At 40.4% G+C, this 27,994-nt stretch overlaps 1 protein-coding gene across 4 annotated transcripts; it reads left to right on the top strand.

The window, feature by feature from the left end:
• Positions 1 to 1,013: 1,013 nt before the first annotated feature.
• On the top strand, positions 1,014 to 27,384 carry Gins1 (GINS complex subunit 1). Of its 4 annotated transcripts, none has more exons than XM_074074200.1 (7): positions 1,014 to 1,184; positions 6,912 to 6,976; positions 8,446 to 8,544; positions 9,505 to 9,595; positions 12,826 to 12,942; positions 24,175 to 24,249; positions 26,895 to 27,384. In XM_074074200.1, the coding sequence occupies exons 1-7, from the start codon at positions 1,158 to 1,160 to the stop codon at positions 26,961 to 26,963; spliced, it is 543 nt and encodes a 180-aa protein (XP_073930301.1). In that variant the 5' UTR covers positions 1,014 to 1,157; the 3' UTR covers positions 26,964 to 27,384. The 4 variants fall into 4 exon arrangements, with proteins under 4 accessions (XP_073930301.1, XP_020040294.2, XP_073930302.1 ...); XM_020184705.2 differs by having other exon boundaries at positions 1,016 to 1,232; XM_074074201.1 differs by having other exon boundaries at positions 1,025 to 1,188.
• Positions 27,385 to 27,994: the final 610 nt, after the last annotated feature.

The following is a 27,994-nucleotide window of genomic DNA, read 5'->3' as shown; positions in this document are numbered from 1 at the left end:
GGAGAGGAATAGCAAAGCCTCCACAGGACAGACCACCTACTGGGCAACAATGACTTGCTTATCCTGACCAGATTGCTCCTCTCAGCAATCTCAACTTCTCCTGAACCCTTCCCAAACCAGGACTGAGATAATGACTAACCAGACCATAGCATGACTGGGACTGTTTAACTATGCATACATCTTACCCCTGCCCTCTTTTTCTATTTAAGCCAAAAGCTCAAGTCTGTTCCCTGAAGGTGGGCTCGAAGTACTTACTTTTCCTTTCCCTGCAGTGTGCCTGTGCCTCCTTTCTCTGGCCTTTGCTATTACTTGCTCTTTATTTGGTGTTGGGGCAAGTGGCCTGACCAGCCTTATGGAATCCAAGGAGTCTGGGCCCGGGGCCTAAAAAAACTCAGATTTTACTGCCACACAGGAGGTACCCAATAAAGATGGTTTCAATTTAACATTCAACAAACAACCTGCATTGCAAAACTGAAAGGAAATGCCACTCACAACCCTTCCGTGCTTTTTTTTTTTTTTTTTTAAGGTACTGGGACTTGAACTCAGGGTCTTCACCTTGAGCCACTCCACCTTCGTGACAGGTATTTTCGAGATAGGGTCTTCTGAACTGTTTGCCTGGGCTGGCTTTGAACCGTGATCCTCCTGTTCTCTGCCTCCTGAGTAGCCTGGATTACAGGCACGAGCCACCGGCGCCCGGCTAGCCCTTCCATCTTAACTTGAAGGTACTGTTTGGAGCTTCAAGGAAAATGAATAAATCAAATGGAAAGCAGAAAAAGGAAGTTGAGCATGTATTTATCTCTGCTGCGCAGATGCCTGGCCAGCCGCCTGGGAAAACGCGTTTTTGCTTAGTTTAGGGGCTCAGGGGGAGGGTCACCGGCTCTGCCACTGACACCAGGGCATTACTGAGAAAAAATCACCACCTTCATCCCTCCCTGTAATACAGCTGCTCAGGGAAGGCAAATGTCCCTTTTCAGCTGCCATACGCAAGGTAAACCCCACAGCGCACTGCTATTGGCTGAGAGGTTTTGGCGCCAAAGCGCGGAGCGGAAGCAAAGAGCTGGAGCTGTGGGACGCCGAACAATAGGAGTGCGGCGGTCGAGAGCGCAACGACCGTTTGGCGTGAGACCTGGCGGTTAGCGGGACCCGAGGGCATCGCCATGTTTTGCGAAAAAGCCATGGAGCTGGTCCGTGAGTTGCACCGCGCGCCTGAAGGACAGCTGCCGGCTTTCAACGTGAGGGGGCGGGGGAGCAGGGGAAGGGCGTGTCGTGGGCGGGGCCTGGAGGCTCGGGGCGCGTGGTCTCGGGGGCCTGGGCTCTGGGGTGCGGCCTCGCCCGGCTGCTTCGCGGTTCTCTTTCGCATGAACCTGTGGGGTTCAGTTTTCCTACCTTGTCAGCTCTGTCCGAGGTCGGGAACAAATATCCGGAATTCGGCAGAACAAAACATAGGAGGAAAAAGAAAGCGCTCATGTTTATATTACCCACCGATTTGGTGACTTTCTCACTTGAGCCTACTTCTCTGTAGTTTTGTCGCAGTTCTGTGTCTGACGAAACATTGTCGCCTCCTCAGGCAGCGAGGGTGGCCCGCAGGGCTGGGCGTGTGACTGGGGGGTAGATCGCCCTTCCTAGCACGAGGTGGGGGAGGGCAATGCAACGCTTCTGGAACACGCCTGGAACGCTGAGTTTAAGGCCGCTACAAGCTTTGCGTGCACATACGCAAAAACAGGGTGATGGTAGTACCCGGCTCGTGGTGCAGTGAGGACTAAGTAAAGCGCATTGTGCGAGGGCGGCTGAACAACGCCTGGCATTTTATTTGTACTAGGATTGCTGGTACTGTTTTGCAAACACGATGATTCTTATTTTTCTGTTACTGTCACTCCAGGCAGGGTGCCAAGCAGTTGACCTGTAATTATCTTTTGTCGTCATAATAAACCCTTGAAGTTTCAACTTTTCCATTTCCCAGCTATATATGCAGAGGCTTGGGGAGATTAAGTATCTTACTAAGGTGTCATAGCAAGTAAGAAGCAAAACAAGGATGTGAACCCTGGCCCTCCAGCCTGCGCTCTACATCCTGCACGTGACTACCACTGTCACAGGGTAGCCACTGCGTGGATGCTAGGACACATTCTGCTGGGAGAGGGACACAAACAAAGGTGATAGAGCGCAGTGTAAGAAGTGATTCCAAAGAGATGTAGACAAGGAGCACAAAAGAGAAACATAAACATAAGCTGGGGTAGAGGAGAGTACCTTTGGCCATGCCATCCTCAAGGTCACACTGAGAAAAGAGTGAGGCATTCTAGCATTACAACGACATGGCCACACTGGAAAGGGGGACTGACAGGGCATGTAAAGATGGGTTCTCAGCCTTGAAGAGTTGCCTGTTGGACTGGCAGAGTGGCTCAAGTGGTAGAGTGCTTGCCTAGCAAGCGTGAGGCCCTGAGTTCAAACCCCAGTACCACCAAAAAATTAAAAATTACATGTTCATTCATAAGGTGTTTTGGAAGCTGCTAGAGGATTTTGGACAGGGGAATGAGTACTTTCTGTCTTTTGTGGGTAACTATGAAGATTGTTGAAGATTGTGGGTAACTATGAAGAACAGATTGAAGATAAGTTAGAGTGGGAGCAAGGAGATGATTCCTGGGTGGTTATAACAGACCAAGTAGGAAATGTGTATGCTCCAAACGGCCAGGCCAGTGACACCAAACTCGGTGTCTGGGTTTTACTCGAGGGTTTTACAGGACCTGTAACTGTTAAAATAGAGACAGAGGTGGGGTGGATAATGAATGGGAGGGGAGATCCAGGGCAGATTCTTGGGCAACTGAATCAGCAACATCAGAAGTCCTTTTGGGGGAAGGTGATGAGTCCTGTCTTGAATAGAGAGAGCACCTAGATGGACAATTAGAACATTTTACAAATGAGGAAACTGAGCCAAGAGAAGTTATGGTTCAAGTTAAAGGACTTGTTTGAACTTACAGCCTATTGGAGGCAGAGCCACAACTTTAACACAAGTTTCTGAGATCAGTCTCTTCTTTCACTTCCAGAATGGTTACCCCATTTAAAAAGTTAGGAGACAGGTATGATGCTCAGCAGATATACCTGAAAGAAGGAATATGTAGGCTGTAAAATATGGCTTCACACTAGGGTCACAGTACTAGGAACTTTAGAGATCGTCATACATATGAGGAAACAGGCCCAAAGAGGCAGAGAGATTTGTCTATTTACATACTAGCCAGTTGGCCTTGAAACCTGGCTCTTCAGACCCTTAATCTAGCTGTTCTTATTCAAATTTTACACGAAGTGTTAGTTTACCACTTCTGGGGGGCCAGAGTCTCAGAAGTTATAAAATCACTGTCTTCAAGCTTTTAGTCTATTGGAGTATCTTTTGTACATTTTGTCTCATTAGTGCCTTCTACTGACAACCCACTGCTAAGCAGGTGACTTCAGCCTGGAAAACTGAGCCTGCCAGGCTGGTTGAACACAGCTGAGCAGGGGAAGACAGCAGCTGATCTGAGAGGCAATAGGCTTTCAAGACTCACTTCTCCTAGAAGGGTAACAGCAAAGCTTGAGAACCGGGCCTCTTCCTTGTTCACCCCAGGATCACTTGTGAGGCCCTGAGTTCAAACCCCGGTACTTGAAAAAAAAAATCACGGAAAGGTCTATTTTTGTAAGAATTCAGTTAAATATTCCTTTTATCAGCAATGTGTGTGTGTATGCGGTACTAGGGTTTGAACTTGGGGCTTACACGTTGAGTGACTTCACTCCTTTTTTTGTGATGGTTTTTTTTGAGGTAGGGTCTCCTGAAATACTTGCCCGAATTGGCTTCGAATCTTGATCCTCCTGATCTCTGTCTCCTGAGTAGCTAGGATTATAGGTATGAGCTACTGGCGCCCAGCAGGAAATGTTATTTTAAAGAATAGTTAAAACTCTTATAAAATTAATAGACCTACAAGTATACAGAAGCCAAATATGAAATAATTATAGAAAATATATGCAAGCTTTCAGACTTAGATTTTTATCCATAGTGGAAATTACATTCGTTCTGTGCTCTCCTCAAATGTAAACTCCTGACAGCCCAAAATAATTTTCTTAAAAACACACTTTTGTTTGTGTTGGGTTTCTTTGAGATATGGTCTCATGAACTATTTGCCTGGGCTGGCTTCAAACCCTGATCTTCCTGATCTCTGCCTCCCCAGTAGCTAGGATTTCAGGTGTGAGCCACCAGCACTCAGAATCCACGATTTTTTAAAAATAAAAACAATCACACAGCATTTATTGTCATCTGATAAGAACATAAGGTTCATCAAAACTGTTTGCAGATGGGTGCCAGTGGCTCACGCCTGTAATGCTAGCTACTTGGAGGCTGAAATCAGGAGGATCACTCTTTGAGGGTAGCCAAGGCAAATAGCTCACAAGACTCCAAAATAACCAGAGCAAAATGGGCTAGAGGTGTGGCTCAAGTGGTGGAGCACTAGCTTTGCAAGCACATAGCACCAAGTTCTAACCCTATTCCACCAAAACAAAACAAAAAATAGCAAACAAACAAACAAAAAAAACTGGTATGCACAATAAGGTCTCAACAGTAGGGCTCATCAAAACAACATGAACAGATTATTTTAGAACTAAACTCCTAACAAAGAACATTCAAAAAAGCCCCACCACAGCTGCATAGGATTCTTTTCACTTCACTATTGTTTCCAATTGGAAACACTTTGTAGCAAAGTAGTATTTCCTTTTAGCATGATCAGACCCAGTTGTTTTCTTGACTTTGTTTTAGAATAAATTTCTTTTGCAGCATCTATCATGAGGTTAATGTACTCATCAAAACCAATATGCCTGCATATTTGCTTGCTCATAGAACCACGCCTGAATTGGAGATGTATTTTATGTATCTGAAGATGAAGTCAATGGTTCTTGCACCTTTTGGCGCTGGCCCAGGACACCATTAACAGAGTCTCCTCCATGATTTTTTTTTAACCTGATGAGGAAAGGGAAGATGAAATCTTACATTTTACCTCAGTAATTATATCAAATTAAATAGTTCATTTTCCAATTGTATCAGTAGTGTACCAAAACTTTTTTTCTTTTTTTCTTTTTTTTTTTTTTTTTTTTGCTGTGGTGGAGATCTTGCCAGATCACAGAGCACATGCTAGACAAGTGCTCTACCACTGAGCTACAGCTCCAAGTCCAAAACATTTTTGCTAGTGCATAGATTTTGGCCCTAAAGACAGATTGAGGAAAGTAGATAACTTCTCTATTGATTGTTAACAGACATTATGCAGCATTAATGTTTTATCTTCCCAAGAGAATTTTTTAAAAAATTTGTTCTAAAGTGGATAGTAGGAAATCTCCTTTGGCCTTTCTTGTCTTGCAATATAAACAAAGCATTTTTTGTCCGGTGTGGTGGTTCCATGCCTATGATCCCAGCTATTTGGTAGGCAGAGAGATCAGGAGGATTGAGGTTCAAGGCCAGCCCAGGCAAAAAGTTAGTGAGACCCTCCCCCCCCCCACCCCGCCCCACCCCATCTCCAGCAATAAGCCAGAAGTGGTGGTACACATCTGAAATCTCAGCTACATGGGAGGCTTTAGGTAGGATTGGATCTGAAGCCTGCCTCGGACAAATAAATACATGAGCCCCTACCCAAAAAATAACTAAAGTGAAAAAGAAATGGGGGTATGACTCAAGTGGTAGAGCACCTTCCTAGCAAGTTGAGGCCCTGAGTTCAAACCCTAGTACTGCTTTGGTGGTAAAATATACATAATATAAAGTTTGCCATTTTACCCATTTTTAAGTGGTGTTAATTACATTCACATTGTTGTCAAACCATCATACTCTATTTCCCAAACCTTTTCGTCACCACAAATAAACTCTGTCACCATTAAGTAATAACTTCCCATTCCTCTTTTGCCTGTAGCCCTGATAACCTCTGGACTGCTTTCTGTCTCTAGGAGTTGGCTTGTGCTAGATATTTCAGATAAGTGGAATCGTAAGTCTCATTTAACATAAAGGTTTCAAGATTCATCCATGTTCTGTCAGTACTTGGTTCTTTTTTTTTTGGAGGTACTGGAGTTTGAACTCAGAGCCTCATGTTTACTAGGCTGCCTCTCTACCACTTGAGCCACTTCACCAGCCTTTTTTTTGTGATGGGTTTTTTTTTTTAAGAGAGGGTATCTTGCACTATTTGCTCAGGCTGTCTTGGAACCATGATCCTCCTGATCTCTGCCTCCTGAATAGCTAGGATTACAGGAGTGAGCACCAGCACCTACTTGTACTTCATTCTCATGTTCAAGTGATATTCCATTGAATAGATTTGCCATGTTTGGTTTATCCATCCATCAACTAATAAACTTTTGGGTTTTTTCCTCTTTTTTTTTGGTGGTACTGGGGTTTAAATTCAGGGCCTTGTGCTTGTGAAGCAGGTGTTCTACCACTTGAGCCATGCTTCCAGTCTTCCAGCATTTTTTTCAGACAGGGGTTTGCTATGTAGCCTAGCTGTAGATTGGACTGGCACTGAACTCGAGATCCTCCTGCCTCAGCCCTGTGTCATTTTTGCTCCTTTTTGACTATTATGAACAATGCTGCTAAGAACATTTTTGTACAAGTTTTTGTATGAACATCTGTTTTCACACAAAATACATGTCTAAGAGTAGAATTAGGTATACACATAGGAGTGGAATTGCTGGATCATATGGTAATTTTTTGTTTAACTTTTTGAGGAACTGTTGAGTTGCTTTGTACAGGGCTCTTCCATCTTACATTCCTTACCAACACTTACTATAGCCATTGTAGTGGTATAAAAGGGGTACTGCTTTTTGTTAAGGCATACAAATCAAGGATATAGTATATATTGAATATTGCCACCGAATCTGTAGGGAAAATAAATGAATGTATACCGATATCAGCTTATTTGTTTTAGGAAGATGGAATCAGACAAGTTCTGGAGGAGATGAAAGCTTTATATGAACAAAACCAGTCTGATGTGTAAGTTTTAATAACATTGATATTTTAAAATAATACAAGAAATAAGATGTGGAGGCCATCATTGTTACTAGTTTCTGATTAAAATTATTTGTGAATAATTTATTCATGTGTTAATTAATTAACATATTTTTTGTGGTACTATGGATTGAACCTGGGACCTGCCAAGACTAAGCAAGTACTCCACCGCTTGACTTATGTCCCCAGTCCTTTTGTTTGTATTTTGTTTTTGAGCTAGGTCTTGCTAACTTTTCCAGACTGACCTTGAAACTTGAGATCCCCTTGCCATCTCCCAAGTATCTGGGATTACAGATGTGCCCCACCATGCTGAAGCAAGTGTGAATTTTTAAAAGAAGTCCTTATGTACTTCATACAGCACTCTGATGTTAAGTCAGGTTAATTAGTTAATTAATTAATTTTTTGAGACAGGGTCTTGCTATGTATCCCAGGCTGAACTGGAACTCACAATCATCCTGCTTCAACCTCCTGAGTACTAAGAGTATGGTCATGCCTGACTAGTCAGGTGTATTTTATTTGTACTCTTTTCTTATAATCCAGAGCAATCATAAGCAATTGTAAGGAATGTGGTGAATAAATCTGACTTTCACAGGATGGCAGAAGTGTGTAGAATAGATCTTGAAGGCCAATGTGTAGCTTAGTGGTGTAGGGAGATTGCTTAGCTTATGTGAGGCCCTGGGTTTGATCTCCAGCACCACAAAAAACAAAGCAAAGCAAGAACTGGCGTGTGGCTCAAGTAGTAGAGCACTTGCCTAGCAAGCACAAAGCTCCAACCTCAGTACCACAAAAAACAAAACAAAACTACACAAATGAGTCATTTCTTATTTATCTGGTTCCTTCAAAACTCCAAAGTAGATTTTGTACCCATGTGTAAAATATAGTACTTAGCTGCCATCTAAGGAGATGTTCTTTTTATAGGGTAAAACCAAAATTTTGTCTCTTTTGTGTGAAGAATTAATGTACATGCACATAGTTAAAGAGCACCCAATAATTGTTAGAGGAATGAAGGACTATTTTGGCTCCATTTTAACTTAATTATGAGGATTTGAAAGAACCTCTGAAAGGGAAGGACTACGTCAAAAAAGAAGTGACATGATACCATAATCATGGATAATGTTAGGTTATCATGGATAATGTTAGGTTATTGTCTCCAATAAATTAGTAAACTTGATGTTTGTCTCTTAGACCTGATTGAGATTAAGCAGTGTGCAAAAATACTAAATACCACATGTACCTGATGGTATGACCTTAGGCAAGTTATTTCACTCCTGGCTTTTTATCTTTTAGCATATTAATAGGAGTACTGATACGGAGATTGTTACTCTTTGCTTTGGTTAGCTGCTTCAATCATAAATGGACAAAAACAAGTATGTAAGTCAGTAGTTGTTGGCTTTGAAATGTTTACTCACACTGGAATGTACATATTTGGTTTTTGCTCTAAATGCTCTTACCAGGAATGAAGCAAAGTCAGGTGGACGAGGTGATTTGATACCAACCATCAAATTTCGGCACTGTTCTTTGTTAAGAAACCGACGCTGCACTCTAGCCTACCTGTGAGTTTCTCAGTTTTTGCTTGGGGTGACAGGGAACCTGAGATGTTTTTTGGTGTAGTTTGGTTTCCCAGATAACCTTTTCAAATGGTAGCAGGAAATCTTAGATTTGTCTCTCTCTTCATAAGCATTCTAAATTCTTTTTTCCATTTTAAAACTTTTTATCATGAAAACTGCAATATCCATAAAAGGAGGAAGAATAGTATAATGAACCTATGGTGCTATCACATCCCCTTAGATCTTTTAATGCTTTGTAATATTTACTTCATTGTGTTTTAATCTTTCTTTTTTGGTGGTGCTGGGGTTTGAAATCAGGGCCTCACGCTTGCTAGGCAGCTGCTCTACCATTTGAGCTACTCCGCCAGTCCTACTTCATTGTGTTTTGTTTGCTTACACTATTCTATTTTAGAATTTCACCACTGAATATTTTAGGACCTTTAATATATTTTTTATTTCTCTAAGAAACAAAGACCTCTAGTCCTTTCGTAACCACTGTCTATTGTCACACTTGGAGAAGTGGACAATGCCTTCATGGAATTGGTCCTGTCCACATGTGTGCTCCCTCCATTGTCCCAAAGATGTTTTCTCATAATTGGTTTGTCTCTATCAGGAGACAAATAAAGACCACATATTCCAATTAGGTTGTTGTGGCTTGAGTTGCTCCTCATCAAAATGACTTCTTTTCTTTCTCTTTGATGGTACTGGGGTTTGAACTCAGGGCCTCACACTTGCTAGGCAAGCACTCTATCACTTGAGCCACTCTGCCAGCTCTTTTTTGTGATGGGTTTTTTTCAAGATAGGGTCTCATGAACTATTTCCCCGGGCCAGGCTTCGAACCACAATCCTCTTGATCTCTGCCTCCCGAGTAGCTAGGATTATAGGCGTGAGCCACTAGCACCCAGCCAGAAAGACTTCTGATCCCCCTTTTATTCTTATGCCACTTAATCCCTTCCTCATATCTAGGTATGACCGGTTGCTTAGAATCAGAGCTCTCAGGTGGGAATATGGCAGCGTCTTACCAAACACGTTACGATTTCACATGTCTGCTGAAGAGGTAAGTTATTACTGTTCAAGTTTATGAAAATGGCTGAGGTTCTGGCATTGTTCTCTAATAGTATTTATATTTCTCTTTCTGTTTTTAACATCTGTTCGTTAGCACTTTCTGACCTGAATTTATCTTGTATATACTGTGATAGTAAGTAGGGAATGTGATAGGTAATATTTCTAAATGCTACATGGAACTCTGTCTTATAGAGAGTCCTATTATATTTAGCCATTAATGTTTGGATGTTTTCCGTATGTACATTTCCATAAAATGTGTATACATACACATACACTGTAATAACATTCCAAATTCATATGAGTAATGAAACCCTTGCTTTTTCCAGTCACTGAGGTACAGAACTAGCCCAATATTTAAGCACATAGTCTTGGGAGGCAGAGATGGGAAGGATTACGTTCAAACAAAAACGTATTAAAAAAAAAAATCTGAGTGTTGGTGGTGCAGGCCTCTCATACCAGCTACACAGGAAACATAAATAAAAGGATCACAGTCCACGCCAGCCCAGGCATAATATTACCTACCTATTACAATGACTTCTGAGTTAGATCATACTTCACAGGTTAAATGCACAGTCTTCTGCAAAACTACCCTTACTTCAGACATGTCCTGAGGGCCCACTACCCTCTGGGGTTCCATAATTCTCCAGAGTGATTCACAGAACTCAGCAAAGTGCTATACTTAAAACTTCAGTGTCCTAGTGCAAAAAGGATACAAATCAGAACCAGCCAAAAGAAGAGGCTCATAGAGTCACAGCTGACAGGATCCTATACCCAAGGCTTCTGGTGTCTTCTCTCCATGGAATCAGGACTTAGTGCCCTCTAGACATGTTCATGAGTAATAACAGTACACAGGAACATTGTCAACCATGGGCTTTACCCACTAGATGCCAGTAGCTGTCCTTCCCCCAAAGTATGAGTCCCAGAATGTGTCCCCTTGGCATTTAGGACCCTTGGTGTGGTGTGATGTCTCTGTGTTTTCACATATCTTGTGGTTTTCCAGAGGTTTGCACCCTCCACGTTCCCATGGCAGAGTGCAGCGTGTTGCTCCATGTCTGCCTCTGCGTGCTTAGCTCACTGAGGAACAAAGCCAAGTACACTTGTATGTGTTTACTGATTGTTTCCATTTCTGTTGTGTAATGTGTGCTCAAGTCTGTTCATAGTCAATTGTCAGTTGATGGGCGTTTGGATCTTAGTAGGATTTATTTCTATATTTTGGCTAGTTGTTTTTTTTTTTTTGCCATACTTTGATTGGTGTTTGAACTCAGGTCTTCATGCTTGCTAGGCGGACACTATACTGTTAGAGTCACACCTCTAGCCTTTGGTTATTTTTGTTTGATTGGTTTTTTTGTTTCTGTTTTTTTGCAATTGAAGAAATCACTGTCTATTCCAAGGTTATTAAGACATTTTTCTTTGGCAGTACTGGGGTTTGAACTCAGGCCCTCATGCTAGCAAGGCAGGCACTTTCCTGTTTGAACCACTCCAATAGCCCTTTTTTGTGATGGAGTTTTTCCAAATATGGTCTTGCGAACTATCTGCGTGGGCTTGCGTGGAACTGAGATCCTCCTTATCTTTGCCTCCTGAGTAGCTAGGATCACAGTCGTAAGTTACTGGTGCTCGGCTCTGTATAATCTTTTAGGAGCTACATTTTACCTTTCGTAAAGAGATCTGCAGTACTAGGATGACTTTTGTGTGTAATGTAGGAGCCCAGTTTCACTTTGGATGTGGGCATTGAGAAGATCCTCCTGTCTTCACCTGCTCTGTGCATGGTGCCACCTTTGTCATGAATTGAGTGTCCATATATTGGTGGACTGGGGCTGGGAGAGATCTTTCTCTTCTGTTCCATTAGTCTAATTGTCTTTGCAGTAATTCGCTGTTGTAATTACCGTAACTCCCTAATATATGCTGAGCAATAGTCCCATTTTATTCTTCTTTTTCAAATGTTTAGACTGTTTTTTGTCCTTTGCACTTTCATGTACATTGTAGGCTGTATTTGTCAAGTTTAAAGTTAAGGTTTGACTGAGATTGAATTGAATCTATAAGTCAGTTGACATTATTACAATGTTGTATCCTTCAATCTGCGCATGTGGTATAATCCTTCTATATATTTAGGCTTTCTTTGATTTCTCTCTGCAGTTTTTTTTTTTTTTTAAATAACTGGGGCTAGGAGGGTAGCTTGGTGATAGAGCATTCAATTCCCCAGCACCACAAAAAACAGATTTACTGAGATATAATTCACATGCCATAAAGTTTGCCATTATAGAGAGCTAGATAGATATGGTGCTAGGGTTTGAACTCAGAGCTTCATACTTGCTAGGTAGGCACTACCACTTAAGCTACTGTGCAAGCCCTTTTTTCTGATGGGTTTTTTCAAGATAGGGTCTTGCAAACTGTTTGCGCAGGCTGGAATCAAACCTTGATTCTCCTATTCTCTGCTTTCTGAGTAGCTAGAACTACAGGTGTGTGACACTGTTGACCGGCAGTTTACCATTTTAAAATGTATACTTCAGTGATTTTCAGTATATTTGCGAACTGTGCTTCCATTACTGCCATCTTTTTCGAGGACATTTTTCTGCTCCTAAAAAAGAAGCCCTGTATCCTTTATCGGTTACTTCATCGTCTCTCTCTTCCTCCCAGCCCCTGGTAATCACTAATCTACTTTCTGTCTCTATAGATTTCCTATTATGTGTTTTTTCATATGGGTAGAATTAAGCAGCATGTGACCTTTCATCTCTTTCACTTAGCATAACTTCATGGTTCATGCATGTGGTCACACATATCAGTATTTCTCCCTATGGCTGAATAATGTTCCATTGTATGGATGTACATATCCATTTATCAGTTGATGGGCAGTGGGTTGTCTTCTCAAAAATAAAGTTTTCAGAAGTGGCATCAATGCTATTTTATAATTATTTTATAATTGTGAAGCAGTGTCTTTTTCATAGTTCTGTTTCTGGTTGAGTGTTCCTTAGGTTTATGATGAAGTATGCTGGAATTTTTTATGCATTGTGAGAGCAGAGACTTTTCTTCATTTTATTGAACAAAACAAACACTGTACTCAGAACAATGCCTGGACCGTAGAAGGTAATCAGTTATATTTGTAGTGTACGTGGATAATGGTCACAGTCATGCTCCATGTTGGGATGTGTGTTGATTTTAAAAGGAGTAGGCAGTTTGTGCACATTCTCATATAACTTTGTCCAATGACCATCCTTATACTTGCAGATGGAGTGGTTCAATCATTATAAAAAGACCCTTGCTACTTACATGAGGTCACTGGGAGGAGATGAAGGTTTGGACATCACACAGGATATGAAGCCTCCGAAAAGTCTCTATATTGAAGTATGTACACCTTTGATGCGTCCACTGTGCTACTGTTTATCTATACGAATGTCTATTAGTTTTTATTAAAAAGGAAAGGAAGTCTAAACAAGAACCAAGTGACCGGTAGGGGCATGGTAGGAGTAGGATTGAACAGCTAAAATTTAATGAATATGATTCTTTTTTTTTTTTTTTTTGTGGTACCGGTATTTGAACTCAAGGCCTATACCTGTAGCTCTCCACCAGCACTTTTTTGTGTTGGGTATTTTCTTTTTTTTTTTTTTCCTTTTTCTTTTATTATTCATATGTGCATACAAGGCTTAGTTAATTTCTCCCCCCTGCCCCCACCCCCTCCCTTACAACCCACTCCGCCCCCTTCCTCTCCCCCCACCAATACCCAGCAGAAACTATTTTGCCCTTATTTCTAATTTTGTTGTAGAGAGAGTATAAGCAATAATAGGAAGGAACAAGGGTTTTTGCTGGTTGAGATAAGGATAGCTATACAGGGCATTGACTCACATTGATTGGTGCGTGGGTGTTACCTTCTAGGTTAATTCTTCTTGAACTAACCTTTTCTCGAGTACCTGTTCCCCTTTTCCTATTGGCCTCAGTTGCTTTTAAGGTATCTGCTTTAGTTTCTCTGCATTGAGGGCAACAAATGCTAGATAATTTTTTAGGTGTCTTACCTATTCTCACCCCTTCCTTGTGTGCTCTCGCTTTTATCATGTGCTCATAGTCCAATCCCCTTGTTGTGTTTACCCTTGATCTAATGTCCACATATGAGGGAGAACATATGATTTTTGGTCTTTTGGGCCAGGCTAACCTCACTCAGAATGATGTTCTCCAATTCCATCCATTTACCAGCGAATGATAACATTTCGTTATCTTCGTTATCTTCATGGCTGCATAGAATTCCATTGTGTATAGATACCACATTTTCTTAATCCATTCGTCAGTGGTGGGGCATCTTGGCTGTTTCCATAACTTGGCTATTGTGAATAGTGCCGCAATAAACATGGGTGTGCAGGTGCCTCTGGAGTAACAGTCTTTTGGGTGTATCCCCAAGAGTGGTATTACTGGATCAAATGGTAGATCGATGTCTAGCTTTTTAAGTAGCCTCCAAATTTTTTTCCAGAGTGGTTGTACTAGTCTACATTCCCACCAACAGTGTAAGAGGGTTCCTTTTACCCTGCATCCTCGCCAACACCTGTTGTTGGTGGTGTTGCTGATGATGGCTGTTCTAACAGGGGTGAGGTGGAATCTTAGCGTGGTTTTAATTTGCATTTCCTTTATTGCTAGAGATGGTGAGCATTTTTTCATGTGTTTTCTGGCCATTTGAATTTCTTCTTTTGAGAAAGTTCTGTTTAGTTCACTTGCCCATTTCTTTATTGGTCCATTAATTTTGGGAGAATTTAGTTTTTTAAATTCCCTATATATTCTGGTTATCAGTCCTTTGTCTGATGTATAGTTGGCAAATATTTTCTCCCACTCTGTGGGTATTCTCTTCAGTTTAGAGACCATTTCTTTTGATGAACAGAAGCTTTTTAGCTTCATGAGGTCCCATTTATCTATGCTATCTCTTAGTTGCTGTGCTGCTGGGGTTTCATTGAGAAAGTTCTTACCTATACCTACTAACTACAGAGTATTTTCTACTCCTTCTTGTATCAACTTAAGAGTTTGGGGTCTGATATTAAGATCCTTGATCCATTTTGAGTTAATCTCGGTACAGGGTGACATACATGGATCTAGTTTCAGTTTTTTGCAGACTGCTAACCAGTTTTCCCAACAGTTTTTGTTGAAGAGGCTGCTATTTCTCCATCGCATATTTTTAGCTCCTTTGTCAAAGATAAGTTGGTTATAGTTGTGTGACTTCATATCTGGGTCCTCTATTCTGTTCCACTGGTCTTCATGTCTGTTTTTGTGCCAGTACCATGCTGTTTTTATTGTTATTGCTTTGTAATATAGTTTGAAGTCAGGTATTGTGATACCTCCAGCATTGTTCTTTTGACTGAGTATTGCCTTGGCTATTCGTGGCCTCTTGTGTTTCCATATAAATTTAACAGTAGATTTTTCAATCTCTTTAATGAATGTCATTGGAATTTTGATGGGAATTGCATTAAACATGTAGATTACTTTTGGGAGTATCGACATTTTTACTATGTTGATTCTACCAATCCATGAGCATGGGAGATCTCTCCACTTTCTATAGTCTTCCTCAATCTCTTTCTTCAGAAGTGTATAACTTTCCTTGTAGAGGTCTTTCACATCTTTTGTTAGGTTTACACCTAGGTATTTTAATTAATAGTTCTTGAGTTTTTCCTTTAATTACCATTTCATCTTCAAGTTCTGAGATTCTGTCTTCTGTTTGTTCTATTCTGCTGGATTGGCCTTCCGTTTTGTTTTGCAGTTCTGTTTTGTTCTTTTTTCTGAGGTTTTCCATATCCTGGCAGTTTTCCTCTTTAATGTTGTCTATTTTTGTCCTGAGTTCATTTATCCGTTTATTCATTGTGTTCTCTCTTTCACTTTGGTGTTTATACAGTGCTTCTATGGTTTCCTTTATTTCTTCTTTTGCTTTTTCAAATTCTCTATTTTTGTTGTCTTGGAATTTCTTGAGTGTCTCCTGTACATTTTGGTTGACCCTATCCAGTATCAGCTCTATAAAATTCTCATTGAGTACTTGTAGTATGTCTTCTTTTAAATTATTCTTGTGGGCTTCATTGGGTCCTTTGGCATAGTTTATCTTCATTTTGTTGGGAGTCTGGATCTGAGTTTCTGTTCTCTTCATTCCCCTCTGGTTCCTGTACTAATTTTTTGCTGTGGGGAAACTGGTTTCCCTGTTTTTTCTGTCTTCCCGTCATTGTCGTTGGTGTTGTTACTGTCCCTGTACTGTGTGCAATTAAGTATTTTCTAGCTTGTAATAATAACAATGGTAATATTTAGAATGGAAGGGTGAGCTGAGATGGAAAGCAAGAAGTTAAAGAAAAGGGGAAAACAAATATACAGACAAGAGGGAGAAAGCAGAACAAAGTATCAGACAAGAGAGTTTCAAAGGTATAAACAGGGAGTGTTATTGTACTAATCGACAGTAAGCTGAACAGACATTAGAGAGACAGAGGATTGAAAATCAAAGATAAAAAAATAAAAAATAAGTAAATGAAAGAAATATCTATATATAAAAATGAATTAAAATAAAATGGAAAATAGAAAATTAAAAAAAAAAACAAAAAATTTCCAAGTTTATATGCAATGCAGTTTCAGTCTTAATAATTTGGGTGTCCGTCTCAATTTCCAGTCCTGGAGTTGGTGCCTCAGATGTTGTTCTGTAGTTGTCTCATTAAAGGGGATGCATAAAGTAGAACAAAACTACACACTCTCACACACACACACACACACACACACACACACAAAAATAAAAAAACAAAAACCCCACCAAGTGTCCCAAGTTCAAATGCAATACAGTTTCAGTAAGTTTTTCGGCTTGCAGGTGTAATTCGGTTGTTCTCTCATCAAAGGTAGGGAGAAACAGAAAAAAAAAGAGTCTGGAGACCATTCTGAGAGTGGTATCTGCAACTGTGGCTTGCCTGCCTGCTGCTCTCAGCCTGCTATAGCTGGCGGTGTTATTTATGCAGATCTCTGGGGTGAACTTAGCACTCACCTGGTCCCACAGGCTTTGTTTGTTCAGAGTTCTGTGCGGGAGCCTCTGCTACAAGCTTTCCCCTTTCTAAGCACTGGGAAAGGTGACACTGCCTGTGCGTTGTCAGGCCTGCGTGTTTATTTACAGTTCATGTGGGAGGTGGGTCTTCCCCCCTCTCCTGTGCAGTTTTCCTCCCACTGCCACTTTCACAAGCTTTCCTTCTCCTGATTACTGGGTGGTGCTGCTGCTCCTGCCGGCCGCCATGTTTGTTTACAGTTCACGTGGGAAGTGGGTCTTCCCTCCTCTCCTGTGGAGTTTTTCTTCCTCCGCCACTCTCACAAGCTTCCCCACTCCTGGTTGCTGGGCGCGCCCCGCCCCTGACAGAGCCTCTCCAGCCCGTCTGGCTTGTTTATTTACAGTCCCGGGAAGGATTCCCTTCCCCCAATCCTCAGCGCTCAGGGCGCCCCACCCTCTTTCCAGCGAGTCTTAATTGTTCTTACTGCTTATTACTCAGTTTCTCTTTTTTTCCCTGGGTGGAGGTCAGTCTGTCCAGGGGGCTATGCTGCTCTGGCCCAGGCTTCTCTGTGGGAGAACTGCGGTACCGTGAAGCTCACCTGGTCCGCGTCTTCCCAGTGGGTGCCGGCCACTGGCGGCCCGGGGGCCCTCCTCGTTTCTCCATTTAACGTGAAGTGGAGATTCTCTGTGCTGGCTGGAGGTGTGGAGGGGTCAAAGTTATAACTTTTCTCAGTGATTATGCCTGCAAAGTGTGTCTCCAGCGTCTCTCCAAGATTTCACTATAGGTGGCTCGCTTTCTGCTTCCTACCTCTAGCTGCCATCTTGGACTCCCCTGTTGGGTATTTTCGAGATAGAGTCTTGTGAACTATTTGCCCAGGCTGGCTTCAAACTGTGATCCTCTTGACTTCTGCCTCCTGAGTAGCTAGGATTATAGATGTGAGCCACAGGTACCTGGCAGTTCTGGGGTTTGAACTCAGGGCCTCACAGTTGCTAGGCAAGCATTCTAACCGCTTGAGCCACTCCACCAGCCACAAGGCAAATTTTTTACCTAATATCATAATAAAATTATGATGGTGTATGATAGTAATCTCAGCACTAGAGAGATGGATGCAGGAGGATTGTGAGTTGAGGTCTCCCTGGACTATCTAGCAAGACCCTGTCTGAAAAAAACAAAAACAAACAAAAATTAAATCAAAATGGAAAAATCAGTTCAGTTCAGTTTTTTTGGCCTGTGTGTGCTTTTGTCTTGTTTGCCTCTACTTTCCCAGTACTGGAATTGCAGGTGTGCCCAGCTTGGTTTTTTTGCCTTTTGAGATGAGGGTCTCACTATGTTATTCAGGCTGGCCCTGAACTCCTGACTTCAAGTAATCCTTCTTCAGCTCCCAAGTAGCTAGGTCTACAGGTGTGTCCTGTACTTGGCTTCCAGCCCTACATTTCTTTTTTTTTTTTTTTTTTATTCATATGTGCATTCAATGCTTGGGTCATTTCTCCCCACTGCTCCCACCCCCTCCCTTACCACCACCCCTCCCCCCCCGCCCCGTCAGTCTCCCCCCCACCCTCTCGATACCCAGCAGAAACTATTTTGCCCTTATCTCCAATTTTGTTGAAGAGAGAGTATAAGCAATAATAGGAAGGAACAACAGTTTTTGCTACTTGAGATAAGGATAGCTGTACAGGGAGTTGACTCACATTAATTTCCTGTGCATGTGTGTTACCTTCTAGGTTAATTCTTTTTGATCTAACCTTTTCTCTAGCTCCTGGTCCCCTTTTCCTATTGGCCTCAGTTGCTTTTCAGGTATCTGCTTTAGTTTCTCTGCATTGAGGGCAACAAATGCTACCTAATTTTTTAGGTGTCTTACCTATCCTCATATCTCCCTTGTGTGCTCTCGCTTTTATCATGTGCTCGAAGTCCAATCCTCTTGTTGTGTTTGCCCTTGATCTAATGTCCTCATATGAGGGAGAACATATGATTTTTGGTCTTTTGGGCCAGGTAACCTCACTCAGGATGATGTTCTCTAGTTCCATCCATTTACCAGCGAATGATAACATTTCATTCTTCTTCATGGCTGCATAAAATTCCATTGTGTATAGATACCACATTTTCTTGATCCATTCGTCAGTAGTGGGGCATCTTGGCTGTTCCCATAACTTCCAGCCCTACATTTCAAAAGCTAAGTAAAACGAATCTGCCTTCAAGTTGGTAGGTTAAACAGGAATTGTTTTTGTTTTGTTTTATGTGGATTTTAAATTTTTATCCCTTTTTATTGTGGTAATATATATATATATATAAAACATAAATTTCATCATCTTAGCCACTTTAAAAGTCTATACTTTAGAAAATCTGTAATGCTTTTGTAATTTTGTGCAAATACCAATACCATCCATGTCCAACTTTTTTTCACCTTACAAAACTGAAACTCTATACCTACTGATAATTCCCCAACCCCCTGTCCCTAGCTTTTGCAACCACCTTTCTGTTTCTGTGATTTTGATGGCTCTGGGTATTTCTTATAAGTGGAATCATGTAGTACTTTTCTTTTTATGTCTTATTTCACTTAGCATGAGGTCCTCAAGATTCATCCATGTTTTAACATGTGTCAGAATTTCTTTTCTTGTTAAGATTGAGTAATATTCCTTCTGATGGATAAACACATTTTGCTTAGCCATTCATTTATCCATGGACACCTGGGTTGCTTTTGTATTTAAGATATTGTTACTAAAGCTGCTATGTATGTGGACATATGAATAATCTCTTCAGGTCTTGCTGTTGGTTCTTTCGAGTCTATACCAAGAAATAAAATTGACATATCACATACTAATTCTGCTTAAATTCTGTTTTCAGCCTTCTAATCTTTTACCACAAGCTGTGTTCTTACAATGACTAAAAAGAGGAGGCAAAGTTTGTTAGTGTACAAATATGGGTTTTTTTTGGGGGGGAGTGTTGAACTCAGGGCCTCATGCTTGCTAGGCAGGAACTCTATCACTTGAGCCACTCCACTAGCCCTTTTTTGTGATGGGTTTCTTTGAGAGATAGGGTCTCCAAAACTGTTTGCCTGGGCTGGCTTGGAACTGTGATCCTCCTGATCTCTGCCTCCTGAGTAACTAGGATTACAGTTGTGAGCCACTGGCACCTGGCTCATTGGGGTTTTTTGTTTGGTTGGTTTTGTTGTTTTTTTGAGATAGGATCTTGCTATGTGATCCAGGCTGGCCTGGAACTCGCATTTCTTGCAGGGTGGGACTAGTACTAACAAACTCTTACCAGCTTTTATTTCTCTGGCAGCATCTTAATTTCCCCAAATTTTTGAAGAATGTTTTTGTTGCAAATTCTTAGTTAGCAGTGTTGGTCTTTTAGCACTTTGAGTATATTGACCTACTACCTTCTTCTCCAATGTTTCTGATGAGAAATCTGCTGAAACAGTTAAGGATCCCTTATATGTGATGCCTTGCTTGTCTCTTGATGCTTTCAAAATTCTCTGTCTTTTCAAAGTTTGTAGTGTGTCTCATTGTGGGTCTAAGTTCATCTTAGAATTTGTTGAACTTCTTCAATGTTTATATTGTCATTGAATTTAGGAAATTTTTAGCCATCATTATTTCTTCATGTATTATCTCTGTTCTTCTCCTTTCCCTCTCCCTCTCCTTCTCCTTCTCCCCCACCCCTCCCTTTCTGGGACTTCCACAATGTATATGCTGATTCTCTTGATAGCACCCACAGGTCTCTTAGGCTCTGTCCTTTTCCTCAGTCTTTTTTCTTTCTGTTCCTCAGACTTGTTAATCATCATTGTCCTGTCTTCAGGTTCACTGATTCTTTTCTTCTTCCTAGTGAATTTTTCATTTCAGTCATAGTTTTTCAGCTCTAGAATGTCTTCTTGGTCTTTTTGTTTTTCTGTCTCTTTATTGCTATTTCCATGTTGTTCACATATCATTTCCTTAACCTTCTCTACATCTTCATTTAGTTCTTTGAGAATCCTTAAGACAGTCATTTTAAAATTTGTCTTGTGTGTGTCTTGACTTTTGAATGGACCTATTTTTCTGTTTGTATGCTCTGTGATTTTTTTTGTTGTTGTTGAAACTAGATATTTGGATTGAATATTGTTGTGACATTTTAAATCAGATTCTTCTCTCCCCCGGACTTGCTGTTTTTGTTATTTTTGTGTGTGTTGTAGGCTATCATTGTCACTTTTCCTGTAAAGTACATGATCATTTTTAAATTTTTCTCTGTATATACATTTGTTTCTGATTGACTTAGTGTTTAATGTCTGTCTCACAAAAGAGGAAGAAGCATAAAGAGAGCAGAGATGTGTTGTTGTTACCATGCTAAGAGCTGAAATTGACCCAATTAGCCTCTTTTTACCCTGTGAACCTTGCCTTGGAAGTTGCAAGCCTTCAGTAGATTCCTGAGTTCCCCAATACATCACACAGCTCTGCCTGGGTAATTGTGATCTAGGTAGAGAGAAAGATTCCTGATGTTTCATACTGCTTCATCTCTGCAGACACTATGGCTAACTGATTGGTCATGGTTTCTAGGCCTTTTAAGTGGAGGGAGCTAGTAAGTACCTTTAAAACATAGAAAGATTTTTAATTTTAGGCTCAAGCAATCTTCCTGCCTCACCCTCTGGAATAATTGGGACCATCCACCACTGTGCCTGGCTAAAACACATAATTTGATTTTATATTACTACTCGTCATGTTCCAAGAACAAAAGAATTGCAAAGAAATTTTAGCTTGTTTGTAGTTACTGTTATTTTTAAACTGTTTACATATTTGTGAATAGAGCAAAAAATAATATTCTTAGGAACCAGCCTTTTTTCAAATAAAAATGATTCAGATGTTAAGTCAAAGAAGGTAGGTCAAAATTCTATAGTTCTAAATTTGAGTTTGAAATATCAGCATGAATTCATGAATGATCCCTTTAAAAAAAGAAAAAAAAAGTACTTAATAGCTCTGTCCTCTGAAAAGGCTAGAAACAGTGACCAACCCAGTTGGACATGAGTGTCCAGATTCTCTAAGAGTATAAATGCCATTCCCCACTAATAGAGACTAGGACTCCTTTGATTAAAAAAAAAAAACAAACAAACTTGATTACAGCTTTAGAATAAAAATATGTGCAAACTGAGCATAGAACACCTGTCTTTCCAAAAAGCAAGGGAAATACCAAGGATACATGTGAGTACCAGAAGGACTTGGGAGCCAATTTGAAGAGGTTCTCTCAATGTCCAAGGAATGGGCAACTGAGCATCACCATGAGTAGTAACTGCAATGAACTGAATCACAACAATTATGTTAGAAGCATGTATGTGTAATGTACACTAGACAGCAACAAGAATTTCAAAAACCAAACCTCTTTGAGTTCTGTTAGGGAATCTAAGGGATCTGAGACATCTTGGAAGGTTTTGGTAAATTAGAGAACAGAGCCCAGCATCTGCCTTTACCATACAAATTCTAGCTCAGGGTGTTTCCAGTTTGCAAGGGAAACTTATTTCTTATAGAATTCCAGCTGACAAATGCAGCAGGAATAAAAGCTAGACTGATGCCATTTTGTGTGGAGGCAAATAGTTACTATACCCTTTACATGAACAGTTAATGGGACTTTTATAATGGATGAATATAGATAACACCTGGCCTATTGAACAATCTTAACATCCAAAAAGGGACATTCAGACATGTGCTCCATGTGGATTTGTAAGTGGGTATACAGAACACCATGTGCCAAAAAACCAAACCTTGTCCAGTCAGGGCTCTAGATCTGTCTTCCAGTTTATAGGAAATTCAGGAAGAAAGGACCATGATAAACGACCCCACAGAAATCTAAAACAAAATATTAATTGTGGCAAGCTGTACCAAACTACCCACCCAGTGTCTTCTACAAATGGATTACCAAGAGTAAGGGGGAAATTTTTAAAAAATAAAAAGAGGGAGGGAAAACTATAGACCAACAGAGACAAGACATATTTTTTAAAAAACCAAATAATGTATAGTTTTGTCAGATTCTGATTTCAGCATGGAGCACTTAACATGAATATTTAATGATATTAAAAAGATTATTAAGATGAGCATAATAGTGAGATTATATTTTTAAAAATAATCTTATTGAGTAGACTAGATAATAAAATAATTTAGAAGTGAGTGATGGGAATAAGTTTGGCTATGCGTTTGTAATTGTTGAAGGTAGTTTTTTTGTTTTGTATTGTTTTGTTTTTTGGCAGTACTAGGGTTTGATCTCAGGCCCTTGTGCTTGCTCTACCACTCATGCCACACCCCTAGCCCTTTAGCTAGGTGAAGAGAACGTGGAGTATTATTATATTAGTCTTTTTCCTTTTGAATATACTTGGGATTTTCCATAATAAATGCCTGGGCTGGGGTACAGCTCAATTGTGGAGTGTGTGCTTAGCATGCAGAAGGTCTGGAGTTCAATCTCTAGTTCCCTTTTCCCCCTCCCCTTCCCCCAAAAAAAGTCTATGTAAAGAAGTAAATAGGTGGTGGTGGAGATTTTTCTTTCTTTGTTTTTTAATTAGATAAAATATTTGTTTGGCTCATTACTTTCATTAATCACTCTTTCAGGTCCTTTCTTCATGGAAGGAATCTATTCATTCAGAAATATTTATTCATTTATTTTTTCAGTGTTTGAATTAATCAAGTTTGGCTTTTCCTTTTTCAAAATTTTTATTACATTGTGCTGGCGAAGATTTTTCTTGAAGAGTATTTTTCATACTAAGTTAAAATACTCTGATATGATTCCAGAGTAATCATAGGATGTGATGAAATTATCAGGAAAAATAGGAGACTCAGACTCTGGGTTGACTTTACTGGAAGGTCGTAGCAGTGTGGCATCAGACTAAGAACTCTGGAGAGCGAACTCAATCAGAGTTCTTATAGAAGATGAAAATTCCTCTTTTGTATCTTGGGGCAGCACTTAGTGCTGTAGCCAGGTTTCTAACCTTACCTAGGGACACTTTTGAAGATTCTTATTTGCAGTTGCAGAAGTAGTTATCAAAAGACTAAGACTCTCTCTTTTTCTCCTGTCACCTGAGGCCATATCTGTTCTGCTAAGTATCCCTGGGAAAGAATCTGAATATTGAAAAAGATTGGAAGAATCTCTGTTAAAAACAGATTCTGGGCAAACTTACCTGTGTACTAGTCTCAAGTATTGATTTTACATGGGTGGGCTCTGTAAGACTCAGGCTGCCGTCAATCTAAAACATTCTTTGCGCATGGATATTTCAAATGCTTCATTTTTTAGGACTTGCATGGGGGAGAGGATCCAATGATGCTGTCTTCCTTTACCCAGCCCCCTTTGTCTTTTTACTTCTAACACTGACACACGTACATTCAGAGATTTTTGGCTTTCTTCTTCCTTCCATCATATCAGGAGGAAAGAAATAGAAAGCCTAGTACTTTTGCTATGTAAATATTTATGTACCTATTTTCTTTTTAGTTACTACATATTAAATAATAACTTGAGCTGGCCATGGTGATGGACATCTGTTGTCTCTGCTACTCACGAGGCTGAGGAGGGATTAACACTTGAGTCCAGAAGTTCAAGACTAACCTGGGCAACACAGTGAGACCCTGTCTCAAAAAAAAAAATGATTAATTTTTCCTTTCAGGTGCGGTGTCTTAAAGACTATGGAGAGTTTGAAGTTGATGATGGCACTTCAGTCCTATTGAAAAAGAATAGCCAGGTATTTCTTATTGTCAGATACTTTGCTTTAAATCTTGTAAGAGTGTTGAATGTGGAAATGTTGGAATCAGTAGCAAAATAAATACCACCTTGTGATGATCATCCGTGTCTTAGGAGTTATGTTTAGTATGAGACACCCTGTTCTGTACTGTTTCTAAATATGAAGACTTAAAGCAAATGTTTCATGTAGTAAGAAATGGTTGAAAAATTTACTAGGATATCGCTTATATTTAATATTAAGCATTTTTCAGAGAAACAATTTTTCTAGTAAAGTGATAGGTCAAAATTCTGGGGCTATTAAACTGTTGGACATGGTGCCTGTATTTGAATTATAATTTATCATGAAGTTCCTAAGCAATCACTCTCAGCTTGTACTTTACCTTAACCTACTTATCTAGAAACAACAGTGAACTATCAAAGTTTTCTAATTAATTACTACATAAATATAACAGTTTAATAGGGAAAGATTGAAATTGAATTGTAAAGTTTTATCGTGATCTATGGGTTCACATTAGCTAAATTGATTTTTATCCTATCCATGTTTCCGACATCACAGTATAGGAAGAAAAAAGCCCTCATAAAAGCTACTCTTTCTTTCTTTGCCTACCATCATGATATTAACCAGTTAGTTGAGGCACCAATTTCTACTGCTGGGTGCCCTGGTAGATGTAGGACACTAATGAATCAGAAGCAGGTGATGAATAATGATGTCACAAAAATACGTATTTCTAGAAGATTCATCAGGAAGCTGCAGTTTATAAGAACAAAGCTGTCCTCAGGAAGCAAGATACGTGAAAGCATCACCTCACCCCCAACACTGTCCCATGATTGAATTTTCCTGAAGCTTTATGGCTGATCTGGCCTCCGTGTGCTGAGGCAGCGATGCCTAAGCCTATGGTATCCTGCCCATCTGCTCTGATGTGATGGCAACCAGCCTTCTTTCTGTGCCACTTTCAGCCTTGTTTCTCAGTGTCATCTACCCTCAACTATAGAATGGAGACACCAAAATAAAAACTTACAGCAGCTATATTTGAAACCTCTTATCAAAATTTGATATTAAATGGTTTCTAAAAATGTCCAATCACATCTAAAATTGATTGTCTATAGATCTGTGGTATAAATCATCCACATAATGTGAACACTGATAGAGAAACATTTTCTTGCCATATATTCTTTAATATTTGTCAGTATGGTAGGCATTCTTTTTTGTCCAGAAATCAGAACTCCCTCCTGTTTTAAATAACAGCATGAGAATAATTTTTAAACAAATCATTCCATGTGTTTGACATTCTGAAGACTTTTTAAAAACTCAGTTAACAAGAGAGCCAGCCCTTTGCATGGGTCTTCCATGAGTTTGGAAGAATTTGGTCTCAGGTCTCCCATAAGGATTTCTGAGGCAGGGCCTGCAGGAACACAGTGCCACTGAAGTTACATTTTGCTTCTTGAATAGTTTTGATAATCCCTCAAATTATCCCTCAAATAGTTTGATATCCCTCAAATCCCTTAGATTATTTTCTAAGGTTATTTGCCCTGTAATTTGTAACATACTGTTTTTAGTTTTTACCCAATTACATCTTTCTCTGAGATTTCTTTGATCGCCTGTGAGCTTGGAAATACCTCCCTGGCATGCCTCTGCACCTCCCTACTCCACAGTGCAGTGAGTCTCACTTCTGCTTCAAGCCCCATGTTTGGAGAGGGAAGGAAACTTCTTTCCTCCTGACCATGATCCCTCCAGAGCAATAGTGGTGTCCTCTCAGGAGGAAACGGACTGTTTCCATTAGCTGTTACCAAGGTCTTCACACAGCATGTGAACAATACCCATGTTGTAGGCTACCAGTACTTTTAATCCTTAAAAATACAGGGAAGTGTTGCCATGGTTGTTACTAGCAGAACAAGTGTTCAGATCCTCAAATCCTGGAGGAGTTTTCATGGAGAAGATGCTCTATTTTGGTCTCCCTAATGGGCAGCTGCACCACTTATAATTCAGTGCCCCAAACCTCTCCTTCCTGGGTTTTTCTGTGCATAAATTCTAAAATGCAAACACTGTGGAAAAACCAACTAAAATTCAGAAGTCTTCAGTTGAATTTAACTTAAATAAACTATGGATTCATTTATAAAAATCAGCATTTGGTATTTAATACAGCTCTAAGTGCCAAATATAGCTGAGCATGGTGGTACACACCTGTAATCCTAGCATTTGGGAAGCTGAGGCAGGAGGATTGTGAGTTATAGGCCAGCCTGGGCTACATAGCAAGACCCTGTCTCAAAAACAAACCAACAAAAAGTCCAGCAAATATAGTTAAGTTTAGGTATTAATTACTTAGCTGTTGGAATTAGAAAAATTATCTGTTGCTGCTTTTTTTTTTTGGTGGGATTGGGGTTTGAACCCAGGGCTTCTCACTTGCAAAGCAGTTATACTCTACTGCTTGGGCCATACCTCCAGTCCATTTTGCTCTGGTTATTTTGGAGATGGGGTCTTGAGGACTTTTTGCCCAGATCGGCTTTGAACTGTGATCCTCCTGATAACCTTTCAAGTAGCTAGGATTACAGGTTTGAGCCAGAATGGCTGTTTTTTAATTAAACAAACTGTAATTTAAAAAAATTTTCTCAGTCACTTCTCTTACCCTCTATCCCCTTTGCCCTCAGCACTTTTTGCCTCGGTGGAAGTGTGAACAGTTGATCCGACAAGGAGTTCTGGAGCATGTTCTGTCGTGACTATGTCTGGGATGACCACACGTGGAGGCACTGCCAGGCCTTGATTGGTGTGAAACTGAACCCAGCTTACAGAAACATCAACACTTAAACCTCTCCACGCTCCCCGCACCTCCTTCTTTGATTTTAAATTTACAGATATTCCTTAAGATAACCAAGAAGGGCTGTGGTATAGCTCAGTGGTAGAGTGCTTGCCAGCATTCATGAGGCTCCAGAGGGCTACCATCTCCACACCTCAGCCAGCAACAAACAAACAAAGCCCAGAAATACATGGCTAAGGAGTATAATTTGCTAACTATTAAGGTTTTGTATCATACATCTGTATCATACATCTCCTTTTTGTTACAAGTGGTATTTATAATCATAACATTCTCACAGTTGGTACCCTGTCCTTTTATAAATGAAAATAAATATTAAATTTGAATTTCTTTTTTAAGGAACAGAGTCACTTAGTGGTAAAGGCAGAGGCAGATCCTTACACGTATATCTTGCTCATTTTCTGGTAGTGTGCATTGGGCATGCCAGAGGGGTGCATTTCTGGAATGCATGTTTGTAAATCCTTAGGGCAGGTAAAGATGATTGTTGATAAAAATTCCAGTATCTGTAGTGTGTATGGTGTAATAACTTATCATCTGATTACTGGGGAAGGAAGAAAGAAGGGCAGTATGGACTTTGTATGTTTCCAGCAACGATGGCTGGTCTGGCACGGAGCTCCATGCCAGCTAGTGAGTGGGCGCCAGTCTCTCCACTTTGTTAAGAGATTGGGACTAGAGATGGAGCTTTGTGCAGTCTCCCCAGGTTCACATTGACTGAGGAATCACATGGAGAGTTGGTCAGCTAATTGGAGGGCAGTTTTTATTGTCTGCTGACGTGACTAGTAGGAGTAAGAGACACACAGTGGCTTGTCTCAGGGTTGGTGGCCTTTTCCCACCAGTCTCCTCCACAACTGGCCAGGCCACATCATCTGAAAGGACTTCAAAGCCTAGATAAGCCAGCTTCTGGCACATACAATATTTGCAGTTTTGTTTTTATAC

Source organism: Castor canadensis, chromosome 5 (genome assembly GCF_047511655.1).
Source record: "Castor canadensis chromosome 5, mCasCan1.hap1v2, whole genome shotgun sequence".
Taxonomy (NCBI): Eukaryota; Metazoa; Chordata; class Mammalia; order Rodentia; family Castoridae; genus Castor; species Castor canadensis.
This window is presented reverse-complemented; position numbering and strand designations above follow the sequence as displayed.